The 22748-nt window shown below is 49.1% G+C and overlaps 1 protein-coding gene and 1 non-coding gene across 4 annotated transcripts; one reads left to right on the top strand and one right to left on the bottom strand.

Moving 5' to 3' along the window:
• Positions 1-575: 575 nt before the first annotated feature.
• DENND2D (DENN domain containing 2D) lies at positions 576-21938 on the top strand. Of its 3 annotated transcripts, none has more exons than XM_019956862.2 (12): positions 576-738; positions 5308-5483; positions 6362-6474; positions 7159-7228; positions 7912-7989; positions 9265-9405; positions 11531-11679; positions 14880-15057; positions 18123-18164; positions 18525-18609; positions 18947-19186; positions 19658-21938. In XM_019956862.2, the coding sequence occupies exons 1-12, from the start codon at positions 681-683 to the stop codon at positions 19732-19734; spliced, it is 1407 nt and encodes a 468-aa protein (XP_019812421.2). In that variant the 5' UTR covers positions 576-680; the 3' UTR covers positions 19735-21938. The 3 variants fall into 3 exon arrangements, with proteins under 3 accessions (XP_019812421.2, XP_019812420.1, XP_019812422.1); XM_019956861.2 differs by lacking the exon at positions 576-738 and adding an exon at positions 4450-4731; XM_019956863.2 differs by lacking the exons at positions 576-738; positions 7912-7989 and adding an exon at positions 4450-4731.
• Positions 12353-12425, bottom strand: TRNAG-UCC (transfer RNA glycine (anticodon UCC)). Its single transcript has one exon. It is a non-coding gene; the product is annotated as a tRNA-Gly (tRNA).
• Positions 21939-22748: the final 810 nt, after the last annotated feature.

Genomic DNA, 22748 nt, shown 5'->3' on the forward strand with positions numbered 1-22748 from the left:
CCTCTTTTGACTGAACTGCCCAAGAACAGGCGGGATGGAGGGCAGGGTCCAGGCCCTAAGCCGCTTCTCCAGTCCCTCCTCAGGAGCCCACAGGGCTCCGGTCCTTTAATTGGATAAGTGGAATACGGAAAAGAGCAACGCAGGGAGGGATACGCGCCCCGCGGAGGACAAACACAGCGAGAGATCTGGAATTGGACAGAGGCTAAAGGCCTTGCAGGCGGTAGAGGTGAAAGGGTTGGAGAGGTGTGCAGTCGCTGAAAACTCCGTCTGGATTTACGTGCCCGAGCCACCTGGAAGGTGCACCGACGCTCACTGAGCGGGCACTCCCCGCGCTTGCCGCGGAGGTAGAGGGAGACTTCGTGGAGACGCGGGGCTGGGAAAGTCAAACTTTCCGGGGCGCCGCACGAAGGGTGGGAGCGAGGTGGTGCCGCCCCTCCGGGACGCGCGTCGGGTACCCTCTGTCACCGCACGCCGCCCCGCCTGGGGCCCAGGGAAGAGCGGTCCCGCCCAGGTGCGCCGGGGGTTGGGCCGGAGTCCGGAAGGTGCGCCGCCCCGCCCCGGGCGGGTTCCCTCGGCCTCCCCCCCCGCGGGAAAGTGAAAGTGTCGCGCCGGCGGAGGTCGCGCGTTGGGGGGCGGGGCCGCCACGGACCTGGGAGCGGGCGCCCGGCACCCGAGGGGCCATGGATGGGCTCGGCCGCCGCCTCCGAGCCAGCCTGAGGCTGAAGCGCGGCCGCTGGGGTTAGTGCCGGGCCGGGGCGCGTCCGGGCGAGGGCGCGGGGACGGCCGGGGGACCGCGGACCAGGACGGGAGGCGACGGGGGCGGGGGGCCAGGGCAGGGGTTGCAGAGGGTCGCGATCGATAGGGGAGCAGTCTGGGGGGCATTTCGGGGGCTTGGACAGGGGTCAGGCGAGCTAGAGAGAAAGGGCGCAGGTAGAGGTGGAAACGGGCGGATGGGGAAGGAAGGGGTAGGAGGTCAGAGGAGAAGCCACGCCAGCGAGGGTGAAGCGGAGGCTGTCAGCCAAAGGAAACCGCTGTGGGGCCCCGGGGCCACGTGTCCTTCCAGCCAGGAAGCTGGTGGGGCAACCGCAGGGTGCCTGCAGCGCCGGGGCCGCGGCGCCCTCACGGGAGACCCTGCCTCTGCCCCGGGCCGCCCACCGCCCTGCCCCGCCCCTCCCCAACCCTGGACTCCCCTCGTGGGAGCCCTCGATTCTGCCCGGTGCAGAGCCGCCGGCTACAAAACCTCTCTTCCCGGCTACGTCACCCCCGCCCCGCCCCCCAACCCGCACCCAAGGGCGAAGAGGAGACCTGGAGAATGTGACCTCTAGCAGAGCCGGGGTAGAGCCTGCTCAGATGCTTCCATAGAGCCTGGGAACCTGACAAGTCAAACCTCCCTTATCCCCGATCCCTCATTTAGAGAAGCGAAAAGGATTCCTCCCGTCCAGGGTTGTAGGAATTAAATTAGAAGTCAATATTCGTTTCCTTTCTACTCAGCTGGAGGACTGGGTTTTGGAAGGAAGAGAATTCAGAAATCATTTTCTTTCTTTTTTTTTTTTTTTTATTCAGCAAACTTTTTTTTGCTGCTACCACTAGCCAGTCCTATGGCTCAGCAGCCACAATTTTACTCTGTCCAGAGGTCCCACCTTTTGAGAAGCAGGGAACCAATGGAAAAGTAGGGGTCATTCCCAGACAGCCCACCCCTTCTAACATTTGCAGTGAAAACAGTGAGTGAGACCTCCTTCTATTCCAAGCCCTGGAGGGGGAAATCAGTGCTCCTTCTGCCATTACCCCTGCCCCCCACCCCCAGCCCTGGCTGTTCTCACTGAACACAGGTTTTCATTATCTATCTGGTCATTCTACCTGTGCTGAGGCAGAGAGGTCAGAGACTATAGGTGGGGACAGAGCCCTGGGTGTGAGTGGTGGCAGGTGCAGAGGCAGGGTGGGGCTGGTGGCCTCTCTTCTCTGCAGAACACTGTCTTGGTGTCTCCTTGGTTTCTCTCAATCCTCAGAAGCCTGTGTGAATGGAAGGGTTGAGAGAGACCTGTGTGAATGGCTGCTTCTGCAACCCAGAGGAAACATTCCAGTTGTTACCAGAACAAGGCTGATAATTGTGACTGGAGGAGCTTCCTGGACAGTGAGGAACTGTAAGATGCACAGCCAGTATTACCTGTCCTGAGGTCTGGCATGCAGCCTGCAGAAGAGTGTGCTCTTTTCATCTTCTGTACTATTCTCCACCTTCCCTGGAGTTTCCCCTCCCTCTTTTGCCCTTTTGGTTCCAAGGCAACTGTGTGGTTAGGAGGATGTGCCTATGTGTGTCTGTGTCTGTGTGTGTGTGTCTGTGTGTGCATGTGTGCGCGCACACAGGAGCAAGTATAAATCATCCTCCAGGGAGGAGTGGCAGTGCTCCTGGATTGAGAGCAGCTGAGCTAGAAGAGGAAGCTTTCAAGACCAAAGTCCCAGAAAGTCTCCTCACCTATATTCCAGCTGGTTCTGGGACTTTTCCTCAGAGGGCTGTGGGAGGGGCTTCCTGGTGGAGGAACAAGTGTAACCAGACTTCTGACTTCTCTAGAAAGGGTGGTTCCCTCCTGTACTTAAAATTCAGGATAATAATTCCTTTCCAGGGCTCTGGGGATTAAACGAGATTTTGTTGTTTAGTGAGAAGCCCTTAAATGAGATGACCCATTATAAACCTGTGTTTGATGGACCTTGTCTCTTCTGTTGTTAACTCCCTTTGAAAGGGAGAAGGAAGCAATCTTTTTTTCTTTTTTTTTTGCTGGATTTCTTGGTCTGCAGCCCAAGAGTCCTTCTGTTTGAGTTTGTGAGTTTTGCTGTTCTCTTGGCTTTTCCGATAAAGCAGGAAGAAATGGGCTGAATATGCAACCCAAACGATTTAGGGAAAGAAATAATTTCCTTAGGTTCCAGAATGATCAGTGAAAAGATTTTGCTTCCCAAGGTCTTTTGCAAACAAGAGGCATCCCACATCTGTGAGATGTTTGGTGTGTACTGCATCCAGAAGGTAGGAGTATGAACATGAAACTCTCATAAGTCCCACCCCCAAGAGATTCTGTTGTATTCCCCAAGTAGTCCCTGAATTACCCTGTGCCTCAGTTTCCCCCTCTGATCAGGAGATGCCTGTTCCTCAGATTGGTGGTGAGTATTGTGCAGCCTGTCTGTACAGACTGCAAGTAATGTGTGGTGACAGATCTGAGTGTTCTGGGTCACTGTTCTCACCATTGCAGAGACTGTAACATTCTTATTTACTGTGACTGTCGTTCTCCCCTGGAGTCGTGGCTGGGCCACTGAACACCGGATTTTACTAGTCCACAGAAGTCAGGTCTGAAGCTATTAAGAGCAAGCAGCTGTCTCCCTTATTTCAGCACCTCACTTTTCTCCCAGAAGGCTATTGATTCTTTGCAGGAGTGGCAGACACTGGCATCAAACCCTTTTGCTGCCAGGCTCCTCTTAGGTACAGCATCTTGGCAAAAGTCCTTCTCTCTTACCATGTACACTTACACACTCAAGGGTTTATGTGAGAATCCCAGGTGATGGATTGCTATTCTGTCTCTCTTCCCCAACCTCCAGACACAGCTCACAGGAGCTCCAGGGGCCAGCTGTTCCGCTTTTAGCTTGTGTAGAACTGTTGACCTGGACCATCTGGGAAAAAAGACTGAGCAGGAGTAGGGGTGGGGTAGACACTTTCTATTCCACTGAATGCCCCTTAGGCTGCTGATGCAACCAGTCCCCTCCAGGGGACTGTTCAGGGAGACTGTAGGCCAGGGAGAATGTCCTAAGTCAGTGCTTTCTATCTGGGGGAGGGGTTCTCTGCTGGATCCCTGGCACAGCTTCCAGTGAGACAAGTCTGCCTTAGGACGTAGAGGGTAAGAGATGCACCATGGAAGATCCTGTTGAGATATCAGGAATTCTCCAGCCCAGAGATGGACTTTGTTCTCTATCTCCCCACCAGGAGAGGAGACTCTTAGGTTTGTGCTAATATCTAGGAATTGCTCTTGCTTGAACAATTTCTCCACCTAGATAATGGATGAGGTCAAGTCTATTGATGTTAATCAGGGGAGGCCGTGGCAACCTTGCTGCGAGGAGTCTTTGGTCCATGCTCTTGCTTGCAGTCTTGAAGTCCTAGACATCCCAGAGTGCAGCAGGGGGCAGTGCAGAGGTTAAGAAGTGAATGATCAGTTGTGGAGATTTATGATCCTGGTCCTGGGGCTGGTGAGGTCCGGTGCTCACAGTCTGATGTTATCAGGCATTCTTCCTTGTCCAGAGGTTGTACATAAATACATTGCACAACCTTCAGCCCGGAATTAAAAGCCCTTAGCCCAGAAGCAGCTGGGCTCTGGGGGTGTTTGCCTATGACCTTTTCTCTCACCACACCCTGGGGCTCTTGGGAGGAGCTGAGGTCTGAGCTGCAGTGCCAGGATGCTGCCTCTGTCGGTGCAGGCGTTTTGCTGCCTTCCTGGGTCCCGCCGCAGTCTTCTTGCTCAACCGTTGGGTGCACAGGATGGAAACAGCGCTCCCCTATTTGGAAGACAGCGCGTGGCTTGGCTGCATAGAGTCGTTGCTGGAGACTGAAACGGCAGGGGGTTTCTCAGGCTTTCTCTAGCCTGTCTGTATTGGAGGAAAGCGGGCACTTCATGCCTGACAGGCCCAAGAAGATGGAAAGACAAGCAGGAGGCGGGATCCTCAGTCGCTTCCGCAAACGACTGCCTCTACACCGAGCAGGTCTGGACTAGATTACCTACTTCCTTTTTTTCCAGGATGGCCCTCTTCGTTGGGGTTATTTCTTCCCCTTGAAATACTTCTTTTTCTTCTTCCTTTTATATCTCATCCTCCACTCGGTTCTCCCATGTGACCGAGCCGGGAGGTTTCCCCTGTTGGTTTTTAGAGCCGGTCATGCCCTCTGTGGGGGTTGGTGTGGTCACAGCCACGTGGCCCTTGGCCTGTTCTGATTGCCTGAGTCCAGGTTGACTTGGGGTGTGTATTGCTTCAGGTAGGCAGAATCTCTACTACCCTGGGGCTGCAGGCCTCCCAGGTAGCCTCCCCGGTACATTTCCTTGGCTTCTGAATCAGTGGTTTCTTTCCTTCTTTTGACTCCTGGTGATTCCACATGTTGCAGGCAGGCACAGAAACTGCCCATTTGGCTCTGAGCCCATGCTGGGATGTGAGGCGCTGGGCCGGCTCCGGGGACCTCGGCGTGGGCATGGCCGCCTGGAGGTGCGGAAGTTGCCAGAACCCCACAGCCTCCACTAGGACCCCAGATCAGTGAGATACCCATGGGCCCTGCTGTCTTGATTTCAGGACCTCCCCAGGAGAATCTGGGAGAAGTAGTGAAGGAACCAGAAAGAGCCCTGGAGCACTGTCTACCCAACTTTGCTGGAGGGCAGCACTTCTTTGAATACCTCCTCGTGGTTTCTCTCAAAAGAAAGCACTCAGGGGAAGATTATGAGCCCAGGATCATCTACCAGTTTCCCAAGGTAAGGACTGAAGGAAGGGGCAATGGGGGCCAAGGGTTCAGATGTTTGAGGGGCAATGGGGAGGGGTGTGCCCTCTCCTTCCCCTACCCACCCTGCCCGGGCTTCGCTGGAGCTGCCCTGAACTCACTGCTCCCATTTCCTTCAGACCCAGCCCTGTTTTCCATTATCATCCACAGAATCTAGGTCTGGCCTCTTTGTGGGGAACAGACCTAGGTTCCCTAGCCAAGAAACTAGGTTAGCTCTTCTGCCTTTGGGGGGGACCTTCTAGTACTTCCCAATTCCATCCTCAGCCACCCTGTTGAGAAGCTTACCTTCTGCCAGAGGTCCTTGCAGGAATCCCCTCCCTGGGGTGAGTGGGAGGGGAAGGGAAGGGCAGGCAGGCCCCAGCCCAAGCATCAGGCTCCTTCTTGTCTGGTCCTGCGGCGGGTGAAGGGGTGGGGTCAGGGCACCCTTCTCATTAACTCTGACGGTGAGGCAACTGAGCTGGTGGTGAGGCGACTGAGCTGGCCGCTTCTCTTCTCAGATGTGGTATCTCTCTGATGTGGTCCTTCCAGGAAGCTGGGTGGTCTCTGCGCCTTTCTGTATTCAGCGTGGTCCTGCCCCCCTTCCTGACCATGAACACCATTAAGGATACTGAAGTCCAACACAGGTTCATGTACTTGGCCTAGGAGTGGCTGTTTCAGCTGTGGGATTGTTCCAGCCTGACCCAGAATGCAGTCTGTGTGCAGTGATGGGCACAGAGGCAAGCTTTAAGTCCCACACCAGTGGAAAAGCTTCTCAGACTGCTTAGGAGCCTCCAAAGAAGCTCGCCAGACCCTAAGCCCTCTCCACCTGCTCCTACCTCCACACCCACCTGTCTCTTTTCCTATTCTTTGTAGCGAGAGAACTTGCTTCGGGGTCAACAAGAGGAGGAGGACCGGCTGCTCGGAGCCATCCCCTTGTTTTGCTTCCCAGATGGGAACGAGCGGGCCCCACTCACTGAGTGTCCCAGGTAATGGCTTGGCTCTGGGACAGGGGGCTGAGACTGGAGAAGGGAACGGTGTGAACCACAAAATTCCTGTGCCCCCTTCATCTGGATTTCTCACCAGCTTCCTTCCTGTTGGGGAGGGACTGGAGTTGATTTGTTTTTGAATATCTTGCCTGGGGTCTCTCGAGGCAAGAGATGTTAACTAAACAGATTAACCAGTCCCTTCTGTCCAGAGAGGGTGAGGTTCTCCTTCCTGTCCTAGAAACATTGTCACTGTGCTTTGACTGCCTCTGGCAGAAGACAGACACTAAAGAAGTCCTTTGGCCACTAATGAGATCCTTACATGGCAAAGCCCTTTATGCCGTGAGTCCTGGAATGTGACTGCCTGAGCTAAAATTTTGGCTTTACCACCTTGAGTTGAGTGACCTTGGATAAGAAATACTCCCTTAGAGTTTCAGTTTCTTCATCTTTGAAGGAGGCTTAGTAATTGAACCTTCCTCAAAGAGTTGTTTTGAGAATTAAATGAGATGATGCATTTAGAGCTTGACACCAGTAAGCACTTTACATAAACTGACTGGTGTTATGATTACTCTCGGGATCCATCAGCAGCTCCCTTGGCCCTCCTGTCCCCGCTCAGCCCCCCTGATGCCGACTGCCTTTCTGCTTTAGAACCTAGTACAAACCGGGTCCTTGTTTGCTCTTCCTCAGGGAGACCTTCTCGTTCGTTCTGACCAATGTGGACGGGAGCAGGAAGATTGGATATTGCAGGCGTCTCTTGGTCTGTGCAGCTCAGAACTGCCCCCTCCTCTCTGCATCCTATTCTCCCCCACAGCTGGGGTTGCTCCAGCCTCAGTAGCAAAAGCCAAGGCTCCTTGGCAGAGGTGGTTGTAAAGAGAGAGCACAGCCCAGCACCTGCTGCCATATTAGTGCCCTGTGCAACCTCACAAGAATGGAGACACACACCCCTCCTCACCTACAGGGCACCTTTGCTGCTGGGGTTGGGTCTTTACTCTGCCCAGCTTTCAACCATTCCCTTCTGTGGGATGCTTCATTCTAATCTGCTCTCCACCATCTCTATCTAGGCCTTGTTGCCTTGGCCCCTGGGCCCTCCCAGAGCCTAGCTTGGGATTGGGACCATGAGGTTCAATCCTTGGGTCTTCCCAAGTCACTTTTATAGCACACTGTCCCTAGCTGTTTCATGTCTCTACAACACACTTGCTCCCTCCTTGTCAACCCCTTGAGGGTGTTGGTGCTAACAGAGGCAGTGCTTGCCCGTAAGCCAACCAGCCCCCTCAAGGCCATGGTCTTTTGGTTTCTGTGACTGCTCTGGCCTTCCCAGCTGCCTGTCCCAGGAGTGGGATTCCCCCAGCCCAGCCCCCAGCCCTGTGCCCCACCAACCCCAGTTGGGCAGAGGCCTTGGAGAGGCTGCGACACTGAAGGAGCCTGTCTGTCCCTCCCCAGCCTGACGGCCATGGTCCTCGCCTCCCCAGGGTGTACTGCATCATCAGCTGCATCGGCTGCTTCGGCTTGTTCTCCAAGGTAGGGGTGGAACAGGATTCCTCCAGTCCTGTCAGGCCTGTTTGGCCTCCAGCTCTGGCCTGGCTGCCTGCCCTGCCTGGACTCCTGGCGCTCCTCCCCGACATTCGGGGTCAGGCGAGGCACTCTGGAGACACTCAGGCAGAGAGGGGCGTGGGCTTCACCTGGCTTTAGAGAAAAGTAGGAACTGAACCTAGTAGACTGTCTCCCCTGCAGAGAGTTCACTGCCCCTGAGTCTAGGCAAGGTAAGAAAGCAGCTGAAGTAGGACATGAGAAGAGCTACAGGTTAGAAATTGGGAGTTTCAGCTTCCTCATCTGTCAAATGCAGGTAATGATGCCTCATCTTCCTGTCTCATGGGTTGATGTGAGGTGCAGATGGCATGATATATGGAGAAGACAGAATGCTAAACAAATATAAAGACAATTATACAACGGGGCTTGAGGGACTCCCTCTGATTCCTTCCAGGATAGAGGGGAAGTTGAGGTCTTCTTGTGCCAGGACACCTGAGCCGGGGTTAGAAAGGAGTCCTTCAGGATGGGTGGGGCATGTCTTTTTCTTCTTCTTTGTTGTTGTTTTAGTCGCTAAGTTGTGTCCGACTTTCTTGTAACCCTGTGGACTGTAGCCCTCCTCTATCCATGGGATTTTCTAGGCAAGAATACCGAGTGGGTTGTCATTCCTTCTTCAGGGGATCTTCCCAACCCAGAGATCGAACTCGAATCTTCTGCATTGGCAGGTGGATTCTTTACAATTGAGCGACCAGGGAAGCCCATGGGGCATGTCTTAGTAGCCAAGAAAGGGCTCTGCCCCAGACAGACTCCTTGGGGGATGAAGGCAATAAACTCCATCAGCCTTTGCTTGGGCGGATGGTTCATCTGTGTAGGGTTCTGCAGATGGAGGCCGTCCCTGGCCCTGGGGTGTCTCCAGTAGAAGTTGGAGGTCAGAGTGGCACCCAAAAGGCCCAGCTTCTAGGCCTCAGCTAGCACAAATGAACATGGTACCATCATGAATGAGGAGTTTACTCTAGGATGACTTCCTGGAGAAGGCAGTTCAGGTTGACGTTAGGAGAAGGGAGGAATATGAAGTGGCAGAGAGAGGATGAAAAGAAGAAGGCTAGGAAAAACATCAGGTCTTGAGCAGGAGATAAACAGCAGACTGGTTTCTGCCAAGAGGAAAGAACCCAGTTAAGGATTGGCCGGAGCAACCTTACACATGCGATCTTGGCTGGCAGCCCAGGAGCATCCCTCGAGTTATGTCTCCTGTGGTTCTTTTCCATACAGATCCTGGATGAAGTGGAAAAGAGGCATCAAATCTCCATGGCCATCATCTACCCATTCATGCAGGGCCTCCGAGAGGCAGCTTTCCCCGCTCCTGGGAAGACTGTCACCCTCAAGAGCTTCATTCCTGACTCAGGCACTGAGGTGGGTGAGCAAAATGGGGGAGACCCTCTCTGGGTGGAGGGGGCAGGTTCCAGCAGCACCTCCCATCACAGTGTGCCCATTTACCAGGTTAACATTCTAAGAAACTGAGCTAGGCAGGGACTGGCACTTGGCTAAAATTATTGGCAGAACTTAAACCCCAGTTCTCTGATTTCCTCAACCTGATACTCACAAAGACCTAGTTACTGTTCAAGTAACCAAGATCTTTTTTTTTTTTTTATAATAAACTATGGTAAGTGGAGGCTCCCAGTACTAGAATGGCCTTTGCCTCCAGTTCCCAAACTGCCGCTCTTCACCATTACCTCCCTTATCTCCCTGTGTCTGTCCTTTATCCCTACCTATGGCTTCCACCTGTCTTTTTCTTATCACCCATCCCCACCCCTGAGTCCCCACCCACTTGATACTGGGGATGCTATTTCTTTAAGACACTAAACAGACAAAGCAGCAAGTAGAACATTGTTTTAAGAATCCCAGTCTTGACCCCTGGTATTCCGGATATTCTGTGTGTCCCTCTGAACTTTGGCTTTCCCATATCAGAATAACGGGAGGGGTTAGGCATCTTCACTTACTCAAAAAAAAAAAAAAAAGTGTGGAAGGCTTGCTAGGCCCCAAGTTGTACTATTTTCCGGCTTGTTGTTGTTGTTGAATCACTAAGTTGTGTCCAGCTCTTTGTGAGCCCATGGATTGCAGCATGCCAGACTTCCCTGTCCTTCACTATCTCCCTGAGTTTGCTCAAAGTCGCGTCCATTGAGTTGGTGATGCCATCCAACCATCTCATCCTCTGTCACCCACTTCTCCTCCTGCTCTCAATCTTTCCCAGCATTGGGTTCTTTTCCAGTGAGTTAGCTCTTCCCATCAGGTGGCCAAAGTATTGGAGTTTCAGCTTCAGCATCAGTCCTTCCAATGGATATTCAGGATTGATTTCCTTTAGGATTGACTGGTTTGATCTCCTTGCAGTCCAAGGGGCTCTCAAGAGTCTTCTCCAACACCACAGTTCAAAAGCATCAATTGTTTGGTGCTCAACCTTCTTTATGGTCCAACTTTCACATCCATACATGACTACTAGCTTTGACTATACAGACCTTTGTCAGCAAAGTGATATCTCTGCTTTTTAATACACTGTCTAGGTTTGTCATAGCTTTCTTTCAAGGAGTAAGCATCTTTTCATTTCATGGATGCAGTCACTATCCACAGTAATTTTGAAGCCCAAGAAAATAAAGTCTGTCACTGTTTCCATTTTTTCCCCCTCTATGTGCCATAAAATGATGGGACCAGATGCCATGATCTCAGTTTTTCAAAAACTGTTGAGTTTTGAGCCAGCTGTTTTCTGGCTACAAAATGGTAAATAAAACAAGTGTGGTTCCTGACCTCATGGAGCTAAAAGTCTACTGGGGAAGACAGACTTAAATAAACACACAAATAAATAGATCATTGAAAATTATATTTATGGAAGGAAAAGAAAACAGGATGCTACATGAGAAAATGATAAGAAACGTGTGTTGCATTAGGTGGCCAAGGAAGGCTTCTGAGATATAAAGGAGGATAAGAATGAAGAGAGAAAATACTGTAAGTCAACTACATTTCAATGAAAAACTAGTTAACTAATTTAAAAAAAAAAAAAAAAAAAAGAATGAGGAACTTCCCTGGTGATCCAGTAGCTAAAACTCCATGCTCCTGATACAGGGGGCCCAGGTTCATTCCCTGGTCGGGGAACTAGATTCCACATGCTGCAACTTAAACTCAGTGCAGCCAAATAAATAAATAAAACAAAATAAATATTTTTTTTTTAATGAAAGGCAACCTAGGGGAGGGAAGTACCTCGGGCAGAAAAGAAGGAAGGCACGCTGAAGGAACAGAAGGGAGCTGATGTGGGGAAGCCAGGTGGTGGAGGTGGTGAGGGAGGCAGGTACTGTGGGCCACACAGAGGTTTACAGCAACATCACCCTCCGAGCAGAGGGAAACCATGGGTGGATTTTTAGTAGCAGGGAGGTAGGATCAGATATACTCTTTTGGGGAGGATAGGGTAGAGGTGGGTAGAGACCCAGCTTTCTGGGGCTTGTGTGATTTTTCAGTGTGGTAACACCCTCTCTCTCTGGTTTCCCGACAGTTCATTTCCCTGACACGGCCCCTGGATTCCCACCTAGAGCATGTGGATTTTCGTTCTCTCATGCGTTGCCTCAGTTTTGAGCAGATTCTTCAGATCTTTGCCTCTGCAGTGCTGGAAAGAAGAATCATCTTCTTGGCAGAAGGTCTCAGGTTGGTGCAGTCACTGAGCAGCTCGCCTGAACTGACCGGCATCCCTGGGTTCCAGGGGACAGACAGGACGGTCCTCCAAGGAACTCAGGCTGTAGGACCTGTGTGCTCACCTTTCCTCCACACTGTCTTGATCTACACTAAAGCCTAGAAAATAGCTGCTGTAATAGCTGTTGTAATTCCCTGTTCCTGCCTCCAAACTTGATTGCTGCCTAAGCCTGAAGGAGGTTTGTGATTTAGCTCTGAGAAGGGCATGAAGCATTCTTGTGACAGCCTAGGAGAAAACCAGTTAGGGTGGATGCAGAGGATTCTGCTCCTGAAAGGCTAAGGGAGGACAGGGCAGGAAGGTGTATGTACAATGGTATGGAGGTCAAACCCATTATCCTAGTGGCAAACACACCTCATTTGTCCATTTATTTACTCATTCAACAAACACTTAATGTGTGTCAACTGTTAACCAGATGCCAAGCATGAGGGAGATACAGATAAACAAAAGATGGTCCTAGACCTAAAGCGGATATAGACTTACTCCTGATTGAAAGGAAGCACAAGTGTAGAAATCAGCAGAACAATTCAAGGTCTTTTCTTCTACCTTTAGCAACATGGTGTTCCTTAGGTTAGTTTCTTAACTTTTATTTTTTTATTTTATGGATGGATGGGCGTGTGGGATCTTTAGTTCCCCGACCAGGGATCGAACCTGTACCCTTTGCATTGGAAGTGCAGAGTCTTAACCACTGAACCACCAGGGAAGTCCTTAGTTTCTTAACTTTTTGAAGTCGTGATCTCCTTATCTGTAATTGGACAGATCAACTGTGTCTACCTCATAAGAGTGTAGTAAGGATTAAATGAAATAATGCACTTTAGGTACCTAGCACCCTGCCAGGCCCACTGGTAAATGCCAGTTGTTTTTCTTAATAATAATTTCATAGTTGAGTATATCCCTGTATAGTGTATAGCTGAAGCAGAATACTATCATATCTTGGTCTCTGCCTCTTAGAGGCTTCAAGTCTGGTTAAGACATGGGGAGATACATGACAGATGGAGACAGGAGAAAAATTTTAAGACAGTAGAAGGTTGGCTCATTTATGTCTGTGGATGGAGAAAACTGCTTATGTTGAGCTGACAATCCTGGTTTTATCTTTTAGGAAAGAAGAAGGAAAGGACTTTAGGGACCCAAATGTTAGACCAGATGGTCAGGTGAATGTCAAGAGTTTTAAAGGAAAGGAAGTTTGGGTAGGCAGTGGGGTCTGTGGGTTGAAAATTCTGTAAAAATCAGTGATAACCAAAAAGGCACCGTGTGTGCAATACAAAGTTGCTTCAGTCATGTCCAACTCTTTGCAACCCTATGAGCTGTAACCTGCCAGGCTTGTCTGTCCATGGGCTTCTCCAGGCAAGAATACTGGAGCGGGTTGCCAGGCCCTCCCCAAGGGGATCTTCACAACCCAGGGATAGAACCCACATCTCTTGTCTCCTTCATTGGCAGATGGGTTCTTTACCACTAGCGCCACCTGGGAAGCCCCAGAAGGCACCAGTTGTGGGCTAATCTTTGTGGGAAGCAGTGCAAATCTCTTGCTTTAGACATAGCTCTTCCTCTCTTGGCCCTGTAGGGCAGGGATCCCCAACCTCCAGGCACCGGTCCATGGCCTGGTAGGAACTGGACCATGCAACAGGAGGTGAGCAGCGGAGTAAAGCTTCATCTGTATTTACAGCCACTCCCCATCACCACCTGAGCTCTGCCTCCTGTCAGAGCAGCGGTGGCATTAGATTCTCATAGGAGCACAAACCCTACTGTGAACTGTGCATGCGAGGGATCTAGGTTGCATGCTCCTCATGAGAATTTAATGCCTGATGATCTGAGGTGGAACTGAGGCAGTGATGCCAATGCTGGGGACCTACTGCAAATACAGATTATCATTAGCACGATAAATATAATGTGCTTGAATCATCTTGAAACCATCCCACCCCTCCCCCGCAACCCCAGCCCTTGGTCTGTGGGAAAAAAACTGGTTACTGGTACCAAAAAGTTTGGGGATTGCTGCTGTAGGGAATTGAGAAGTTTCTGTTGTGGCTAGAGCTGGAATTCTGGCTTTTGCCCCCTAGGATCAATGTTTAGAAAGTGAAGGGGACTCCAGGTGTCAGCTGGCCTGGACACGGGCAAAGGTTGGCAGGACTCACCTCTAAGGCGTTAACTTTCTTCAGGGAAACCCCACCACTCCCCACTTCCTTCCTACACTGAGTATTTCAGATCTCTGCCACTCAGCCAGGAAAGGGACTTCCAGTCAGCCTAAGCCTTGGCTAGACTCTCAGAGACTCCATCTTTCTAACTCAGGAAGTGCTAGCTTGATACGAAGAATTGAAACAAGGTTTCCGCATCTGTGTTTTTGTTGGCCTTGGCTTTGGGGCAGTTTGGAGAAATGAAGAGCCACTAAAGCTAGTGGAGAATAGAGAAGACAGGGAGGGTGTGTGTGTTGAGGGGGTTAAAGGGAGGGGGCATGAGGGGACTTGGGTCTGAGTTGTGACTTAGGCAGTAATTACACAGGGAATGCTTCCTTGGAAAGGGTGGAGGAGTCCTCTTGGGGGGACTTTCCGGGTGGGAATTGCTGATCAGAGGTTCCTGGAATCCAGGAATTTCCCAAGCAAGCTCAGGCACCAACCTGATAAGTTTAAATAACCATGAGTGGTCAGAGGGAGCCCTGAGAGTTGAAGCCTGGGGATGAGAGATAAGGAGGAAATAGACTTGACCTCTCTGCTGCACTCCAGTGTCTACATGTTTGTCTCCTTAACTACACTGTGTGCCTTAAAAGCAGGGCTGGTCTTTTGCTTCCTGGTATCCACATCCCTAGCACAGTAGTGAGCATAAAGAAGGGACTCCATCAATGATCAATTACCTCATAGATGGGAGACATTTCCTCTTCCTCCTCCTCTCTTTAAAGACACTCCCTCCACCCCACCCCCAGTGGAAAAGAATCACATAGAGGCCCCATACTTGACGAGAGGAGCCTCAGCCTCTTCTGGTTTCTACCCCTCCCCTCCCAGCTTCAGGTAGCCAGAAGCTCTGTGACCGGCATGGCTCCCAGACTTGCTATAGTTCCGGCACAGCCAGCATGAGCAACTGCTGTCAATGGCGGGCGGTGGGGAGGTGGCATGGGGGTGGGGGCCTAGGCAGGCCCTTCTGACTCTCACTTTCTGTGCCCTGTCCCCAGCACCCTGTCTCAGTGCATCCATGCTACTGCCGCGCTGCTCTACCCCTTCAGCTGGGCCCACACCTACATACCTGTGGTCCCCGAGAGCCTGCTGGGAACTGTCTGCTGCCCCACTCCCTTCATGGTTGGAGTCCAAATGCGCTTCCGGCAGGAGGTTTTGGACAGCCCCATGGAAGAGGTACGATGCAGCAAGAAGGGGGCCTGATTTGGAGCCAGGCAGACCTGGATCCAGATCCCACCTCTGCTGCTAATAGCTGTGTGATTTTGTGGCAAGTTGCTTAACCTCTTTAAGCCTCGGCTTCCTCATCTGTAAAAATGGAATGGCAACACTTAGACCCTAAAGATCCTAGGGGAAAAAAATCAGCATAAAGCACCTAGCCTGGTGCCTGACATATAGCTGATACTCAGTAAGTGCCTGCTCCCTTCTCTGAATGATTTCCCTTTGGACTTAAGGGGCAGCACATGGCTTATTTGGGCTTCGCCCAACTGTACTAGGCTAGCTAGTCCTAGTGAGCAGGCCCTGGGTGTCTCATTTTTCTTCTGAATGGATAAGCACAGCTGGTCTGTACAACACACACCCCACTGGAATTTATTCACATTGCTTGGAAGTGAACTAACAGTCTTCCTGGAAACAATGAGTTTTGAAAATGCAGATTTTTTTGTAGTAGGGGTCATCCTTCCAATTAGCTTAGAGCTCAGTTGGTTAATGAAAATATTGGTCCAAATCCCCTTTGATTTTGTCAGCCTCTTGAGTCTTGGCAGTACCCCAGATACACCAAAGAGCTCGGTGGTGAGAATGGGTGTTAATTACATAAACCTACCTCCAGTGGTGGAAAAACAACTTCTGCTTTGCTTGAGTTGTCAATAGAAACTTTCAAGAGATAGAACATTACTATAATCTCAAGCCAAAAGAGCTACTTAGGTTGGTCTGGCTAACCACCGACTCCCTCTGTGTAGACAGAAAGGGAAGAGGCAGAGCCTCGAAGTAAGCTACTGGAGGCATGTGACAAGTCCTAGTGGGAGGACTTCCTCCATTTATATAAGAAATAACCAAGGTCCAGAGAGCTCAATCCACTTATCGAGGCTGCACAGGCAATGCCTGAATCTAGCAGAGACAGAAGCAAAGCACCTCTTCCGCAGTGCTGCCGGGAAGAAGCAGGCTGTTTCTCTTCCTTGTCTCCCCAGCCCGCCCTGCCGTCCTCAGAACTGCTGAGCACACATGCCCTTTGAGCCAACCTCTGCCTTGTGACTAACTGGGACAGAGTGTCAGCCCCATGTTTAGTAATACGACTCAATAAGTGTCCCAATCCCAGAAGTTATGAAACTTCCTGATGCTGCAGCGCCATCTTCTTGGACGCTGTGATTTCTCCCCCAGTGGCCTGGCGGGAAGACATCCCAAGGCTAGTCAGACTCCAGCTTGTGCTGTCCAAGAGCCCCAGCTGATGAAATGGGCAGGGGGTAGGGATGGGAGACGGCTAGGGGTCAGGGAGAGAGATGGGGCATTCTTTGATTCCCAGGTCAGCTCTTTGGAAGGGCTCCTTGGACAGACAGTAATATACTCAAGTACTGGAAAGATTTCTGGGAACAACTTTAGAAAGAAATTCTTTACACATGCTCTTACCTCCCAGCCCACAAAGTGAACAGCCTGCCCTAAATGAAGGCATCTCAGCCTATGTATACAAGTGGTTTCACGCCTGAACTAGTTCAACTTTTCTCCCCTGATGATGGATAATTACAGTGCCTGCTCTGTCTTTTGGCACACATTCCTATTTCTCTCTTCTTTTTATTTGGGAGAAGGGTGCATGGAGGGATCCCTCACCAGAGGGACCCAGCAGGCATTTAAATGGCCAACACAGGCTTTGGGGGATTATGATAAACTGCTGAGCACCTGCCTTGCCTAAAGGAGGCAGCTGTAACTCAGTTCCCTCTGAATGTGGATCAGTGTTAGAACTCCTGACTTTTCCAGAGAAGCCCTAGATCCAAATTCTGTGTGGAATGTTTTAATTTAAATATTGGAAACTAATTCAATGATTTGAAAATTCTCTGAGTCTCAAAGAAACAGGTCTGTAGGTTGGAATCTAACTGGCAGGATGCGTATTGGTCATCTCTAGTCTAGACTAAAGGCCCCTTAGGCAGTGATGGAGCTGATACTAGAACTCAGGTTCCCCAAGTTCCAGCCCTGTGCTTGTCCTACCTGCACCCTACCAACATGTGATTACTGCCTCTCCTTCCCTCCTCCTTTTGTCTCCAGGCTTATTTTCTCCTCTCGCTCTTCCCTGCTGGAAGGTCCAAAGCTCTTGTGGGAATTTTAATAATTTTTACTTATATATTTTTGGCTGTGCTGGGTCTTCATTCCTGTGTGGGCTTTTCTCTTGTGGTTGCAGAGAGTGGGGGGCTACTCCATAGTTCTGGTGCATGGGTTTCTCATGGTGGCGGCTTCTCTTGTTGCAGAGCACAGGCTCTAGGGCATGCAGGCTTCAGTAGTTACAACACCTGGGTTCAGTAGTTGTGGCACATGGGCTCAATTGCTCTGTGGCATGTGGGACCTTCCCTGAATCAGGGATCGGACCCGTGTCTCCTGTGCTGGCAGGCAGATTCTTTACCACTGAGCCACCAGGGAAGCCCTGTGGGAGTTTTAAAAATGGAATTCTAGGCAATTGTACATAAAGTTGTTGTAAGCATTAAAAAAAAAAAAAATCAAAAGATGCCCATCCCTGTCCTAAAGCTCACCAGAGGGACGGGAACTGAAGAACTGTAGGAAGAATGATGCGCTACCAAAGACAGCACAACACAGGCTTGGAAACTGGCGCTACTCTTTGATAGCAGTATCACCTCAGGCAGTTTAACTTCTTTGGGTATTTCCTCACCTGAACAGGCACAGTATCTGCCTCTACAGGAGCATTGGGAAGATTAAATGAGATAAGATGTGCAGAGCACAGTGTATGCCATTTAATGCTTCATACATAGAAGTTATAACTATGATCAATGCTTTTTTATTAAGAGAGTGACTGGCTTCATTTACCCATATTGTATACCCCATCTTCCTTAGCTCTCTCCCCTATTTCCTGCTTCCTATACCCTCATACCCTTTTCTCAGGAAAGAGTGGGTGGTGAGAAAGGAGTGTAGCAGACAGGAAATGAGAACTGAAGATGCTGATTTTGTTGTTACTTGGGCTGAAAGGTACAGCAACAGGCAGAAACAGAGAAAGGGGAAGAAACCAAGCTGTCCCATTTTTATTTCAGGTCCTGTTGGTGAATCTTTGTGAAGGAACCTTCTTAATGTCAGTAAGTGTCTGGGTTCAGATCCCTTGCAGACCCACAACCAACTCACTTGCTCTTGGCTCATCAAAGTTCCACTACTTTAACAAACTTTAAGTATGCTAACAAGACTTCACCTCTCTCAAGGAGAGTGTGACTTCACAAGGCAGTCAGCGTTAGTGCTTTTAGAGCAAGGACATAGACCGCGTACCAGAGGGACAGAGACTTCCTAGTGTTTAGAGTTGAAGCTTCTGTTGTTTCTCTTGTATGTGGCCAATTATTTGGGGGTGGAATGGGGTGTAGAATTCATGCCTCACATTCTCTGTCAACACTTCACACCTCCTCCCTGACTGCTTGACCTCTGAGCTGACTCTGTCCTCTCCCTAGGTTGGTGATGAAAAAGACATCCTACCACCCAAGCTTCAGGATGACATCTTAGAATCTCTTAGTCAGGGCATCAAGGAGTCACAGAGTAAGTCCCAGGTCCCTCTTATTCTGGCTTTCTCCAAAGAGTTTAAGGGCATGATTCCCAACAATTCCCTTCTAAAACTAAAAGGAATTCACTCCGCAGTCCTGGGCTAGTCCCAGAGGCCTTGATCCTAAAGGGCAAGTATGAGATTTTACTCTTCCTAAGCAATGGTGAACCCGTCTCCAGTCTTACATTTTCATCAACCATTAGTTATGAACCCTGCCTCACCCCACCCCTTGCCCAAGAGTTTTCAGCCTGCAATGAAAGCCACTTGGAGGTAAGGGTGGGTAGTTTTAATCCTTCTGCTACCCCTGAGATGGTCTCTTTATATCCCCTGCAGCTTCTGAACAAATCAATGAGCATGTTTCAAGGCCTTTTGTGCAGTTCTTTGTCAAGACTGTGGGCCACTATGCTTCCTACATCAAGCGGGAGGCGAATGGGCAAGGCCGCTTCCAAGAACGGGCCTTCTATAAGGCTCTGACCTCAAAGGCCAACCGCCGGTTTGTGAAGAAATTTGTGAAGACACAGCTCTTCTCCCTTTTCATCCAGGAAGCCGAAAAGAGCAAGAACCCTCCTGCAGGTATTCAGTGAAAGCTCCCTATCAACCCAAGCCCAGAGGGTCACTGCCTGCAAATCAGGTGTGGTCCTAGGAGGGGAGGGAAGGGCACTTCTAAGAGAGGTTCACAGAAATAGCTGTGATTTTATCAAATGGGGTTGGAAAGAAAGGTCCTGAAGCCTAAGAAAATGCCTCTGAGGCTGACGTTTTGTAGACGTTGCTCTGTTCATCAGCCAGTAGGAGGATCTTTGCTTTCTGTTTTAGTCTAGAGCTAATTCCTACTAATTATTCTGTTTTAGGACCCCTTAGAAGCCTAATCGAATACCTAGATCTACAAAGGCCTAGGATGGCATGGGGATCCTGGCGGGAATGTGGGTATAGTGGGCGAGCATGGGCAGCAGACATTGAGAGTATCTCTGACCCTTGTTCTTGAGCTCATCTTAGTCTGCCTGGCCAGATTAGCTGCCTCTAATACCTATATCTCTAACACCACAGATTATTTCCAAAAGAAAATACGTGAATATGAGGAACAGAAGAAACAGAAGAAACCAAAGGAAAAGACTGTGAAATAAGAGCTGTGGTGAACAGGACTGCCTAGACCTATGGGCCAGTAGTGGACTTTGACCCCTGCCAGCACGGTATGATGTGAAGCTCTCAGTCAATAGAATCCACAGCCTTCTTCAGAGTCCTGGTAACCAGGTCTTGCTTCAAGTTGGTGTCTTGAGTTTGGGATTTCTGAAATCAGCTTTCTCAAGACTTTGGAAGGCTCGGACCTCTGTGCTCACAGAGCTGGGCACATAGCTGCCTTTTATGCAGAGGTGACACAGGGCAAGAAACAGTAGTAGAGGTGGTGTAGAGCCCCAGAAGTTTCTGGAACTGCCCTCTCCCAAGAAGCACTATTACAAAATCCTCTACAGAGAAACAAGTTGTCGCCCAAATGTTGTTTCTTCACATATAAACAGAGGTCTGTGGACATGTGAGGATAAGAATAAAGACAAAAATCTTGCTCTTTACATGTGTATCTCTGGCTTCCACTGTGGAGAGATAACCAGCAAAACAAGGCAAGAGATGTGAGAATAAACTGGACTAGATGCAGAGGACTGGCAACAGTGCCCAGAATTCTGGTGCTGTGTCTGGGAATGATGGGCACCAGGAGAGCCTTCTGCTAGAAGAGGTGAGGGATACTGGTAACAACAGCAGCAGTACTGAGGATACAGCAGTGGTTCTTGGTTCAAGTTAGGTGTGCTTTCCAGCATCCTGGGGCGAAAGGCTGCTAGCCTTTCATGAAATATTTGAAATTGAGAGTGACTTGACAGTAGGAATCTCAGCTGAAGAAGTCAGTGAAGAACACTACATTGTTTCCATCAATAGGTCTGTCTGGCCATCACTTCCAGTTTGGAACGTTCCGTTTTAGACATCCTACTTCCAACTTCATTATTTTGAGAAGCCAGTTCAACTCTTTGGCCAAGGGCAGAGGGATCTCCACATTGACATTTTTTTCTCTCGGAAGAAAAGAGAATCATCATCTTAAAAGTCCAAAGTTTAGTAGTCACCTGGTCCCTCTTCCCTCTGTATCTCTATTGACAGCTTCTGTTTAAATACTGTAAGGGATGGGAAACTTTTAGAAGCATCCTGTTTTTCAAAAATTCCGTCTTTTTAATGTGTGTATGTGTGGGTGGCCCTCAGAGGCCCCTGGATCCTGTACAGAGAACACAAATGTTGTTGCAGGATGGAATAGGAGACTGGGGTTACCAAATTGAAGTTCAAGTCAATATAATTTCATTTCAGGGGCACAGAGACCTGCTGCAGGGGGCACGTTCTACTGTCCACATGCCACCCCAAACTAGGCTGCTACTCTTCACAGCTTTCAAGAATTAGTGTACTTTTTTAGGTAGTTTATGCCAGTGGTTCCTAATCCTAGTTGTATCTCAGGACTGGAATCCTGGGGAGCTTATAAAAATATGAGGCTCCATCTTTAACCTACAAAATCATCATTAAAGATAGGACCTGGGAACCTATATTTTTAAAACTTCTTCAGCTGATTCTGACATCTAACCAGGTATATAATATGCTCATAAGAATCAGCACCAACTGAGGTTTACTACAAACATATCTTGATCTCATGTTGATGGTTATCTAGAGTTGAAGGAAGCACACACCAAATACCTAGATGTCTTCCAGATTTCCATTATGCTGAAAAAGATTCTAGCACCTCCGTTTGTAGCTTCAGCTCACTAAAACCTAGTATAGTGTAGAAGATAATGCTGGACCAGGATTCAGAAGATACGGATTCTAGTCTCCATTTGGAAAAGGAACAACCGTTGTGACACTGGTATGCCATTTAGCTTCTCCAAACCTCAGTTTCCACTGTAGGCAGTTAACCTCTGCTGTGTCTATCTCATAAGACAATGATGTAACCCTGCCAAATTTAATTATCCTTCCTTCTTTTTACCTTTGTCCTACCTTGTGACATCTGATCTACCCTAACATTTTCTTATATGAACTTCTCTACCCCAGATGCTACAGAAGTTGGTAGCAAGCAAATATAGTGAAAACTTCCCTTTCCTGCTACATTCTAGCAAAGAAATGAAAGGTTTCACTACCACTGGTAATCAAGATTACATGGAATTGATGGAATCATTAGAAGTGCAAGAAAGAGTTCTGGCTGCCAGGCAAAGCAGCACAGCTATTGTGTATCCATGATTATGGAAACGGAAATAAATGGAAATAAATAAGAATCAATAGTAAGATACCTCATTTTAGTCAATAGTTTAAACGTTTGCTGTTTGCCTCTTCATTCAAGCAATAGAACTATACACAATAGAAACAGATCTGGTTTATAGTTACTGAGGACACCTATTTTTTTGTTTCAAACTTGTAGCCAGAAAAGGAGAGTGCAAATATTCAACAATTGCCAAGAGAGGCACAAGCCTCTTATTTTAAATCTGGGGGAAGGGCTTGAGATTCTGAGAGCTACTAACCAGTCAATCCTAAAGGAAACCTGAATTTTCATTGGAAGGACTGATGCTGAAGCTCTAATAGCTTGGCCATGTGATGCAAAGAGCTGACTCATTGGAAAAGACCCTAATGCTGGGAAAGACTGAAGGCAGGAGGAAAAGATGACAGAGAGTGAGATGGTTGGATGGTATCACCAACTCAATGGACATGAGTCTGAGCAAACTTCAGGAGACAGTGAAGGACAGGAAAGCCTGGTGTGCTGCAGTCCATGGGGTCACAGAGTCAGACATGACTTAGCAGCTGAGGAACAACAACAAACACCTACTAAACTCCTCTGGACTTTTAAGATTATGGTTCTCTTTTTAAAAAGGGAAAAAATGACTTATAATCTCAAGGGTGACAACTATCACAACAACAAAAAACCTTCCAAGAGGGAAAATGAACATAGCACTCCCATGTTTTAAGTTAATCAGTTTTATATAAAATAGAAAGGTCACAGGACACATGTTGACGATGTAGCTGACTTAATTTCCTTATTTACTAAAGAACAAAAATAAATTTTGCTTAAAAATTTAAAAAGCGACATTAAAACTTAGTTTTTCCACTGAATAAAACTGAGAAAAAAGAC

This window comes from Bos indicus, chromosome 3 (assembly GCF_029378745.1).
Source record: "Bos indicus isolate NIAB-ARS_2022 breed Sahiwal x Tharparkar chromosome 3, NIAB-ARS_B.indTharparkar_mat_pri_1.0, whole genome shotgun sequence".
Classification (NCBI taxonomy): domain Eukaryota; kingdom Metazoa; phylum Chordata; class Mammalia; order Artiodactyla; family Bovidae; genus Bos; species Bos indicus.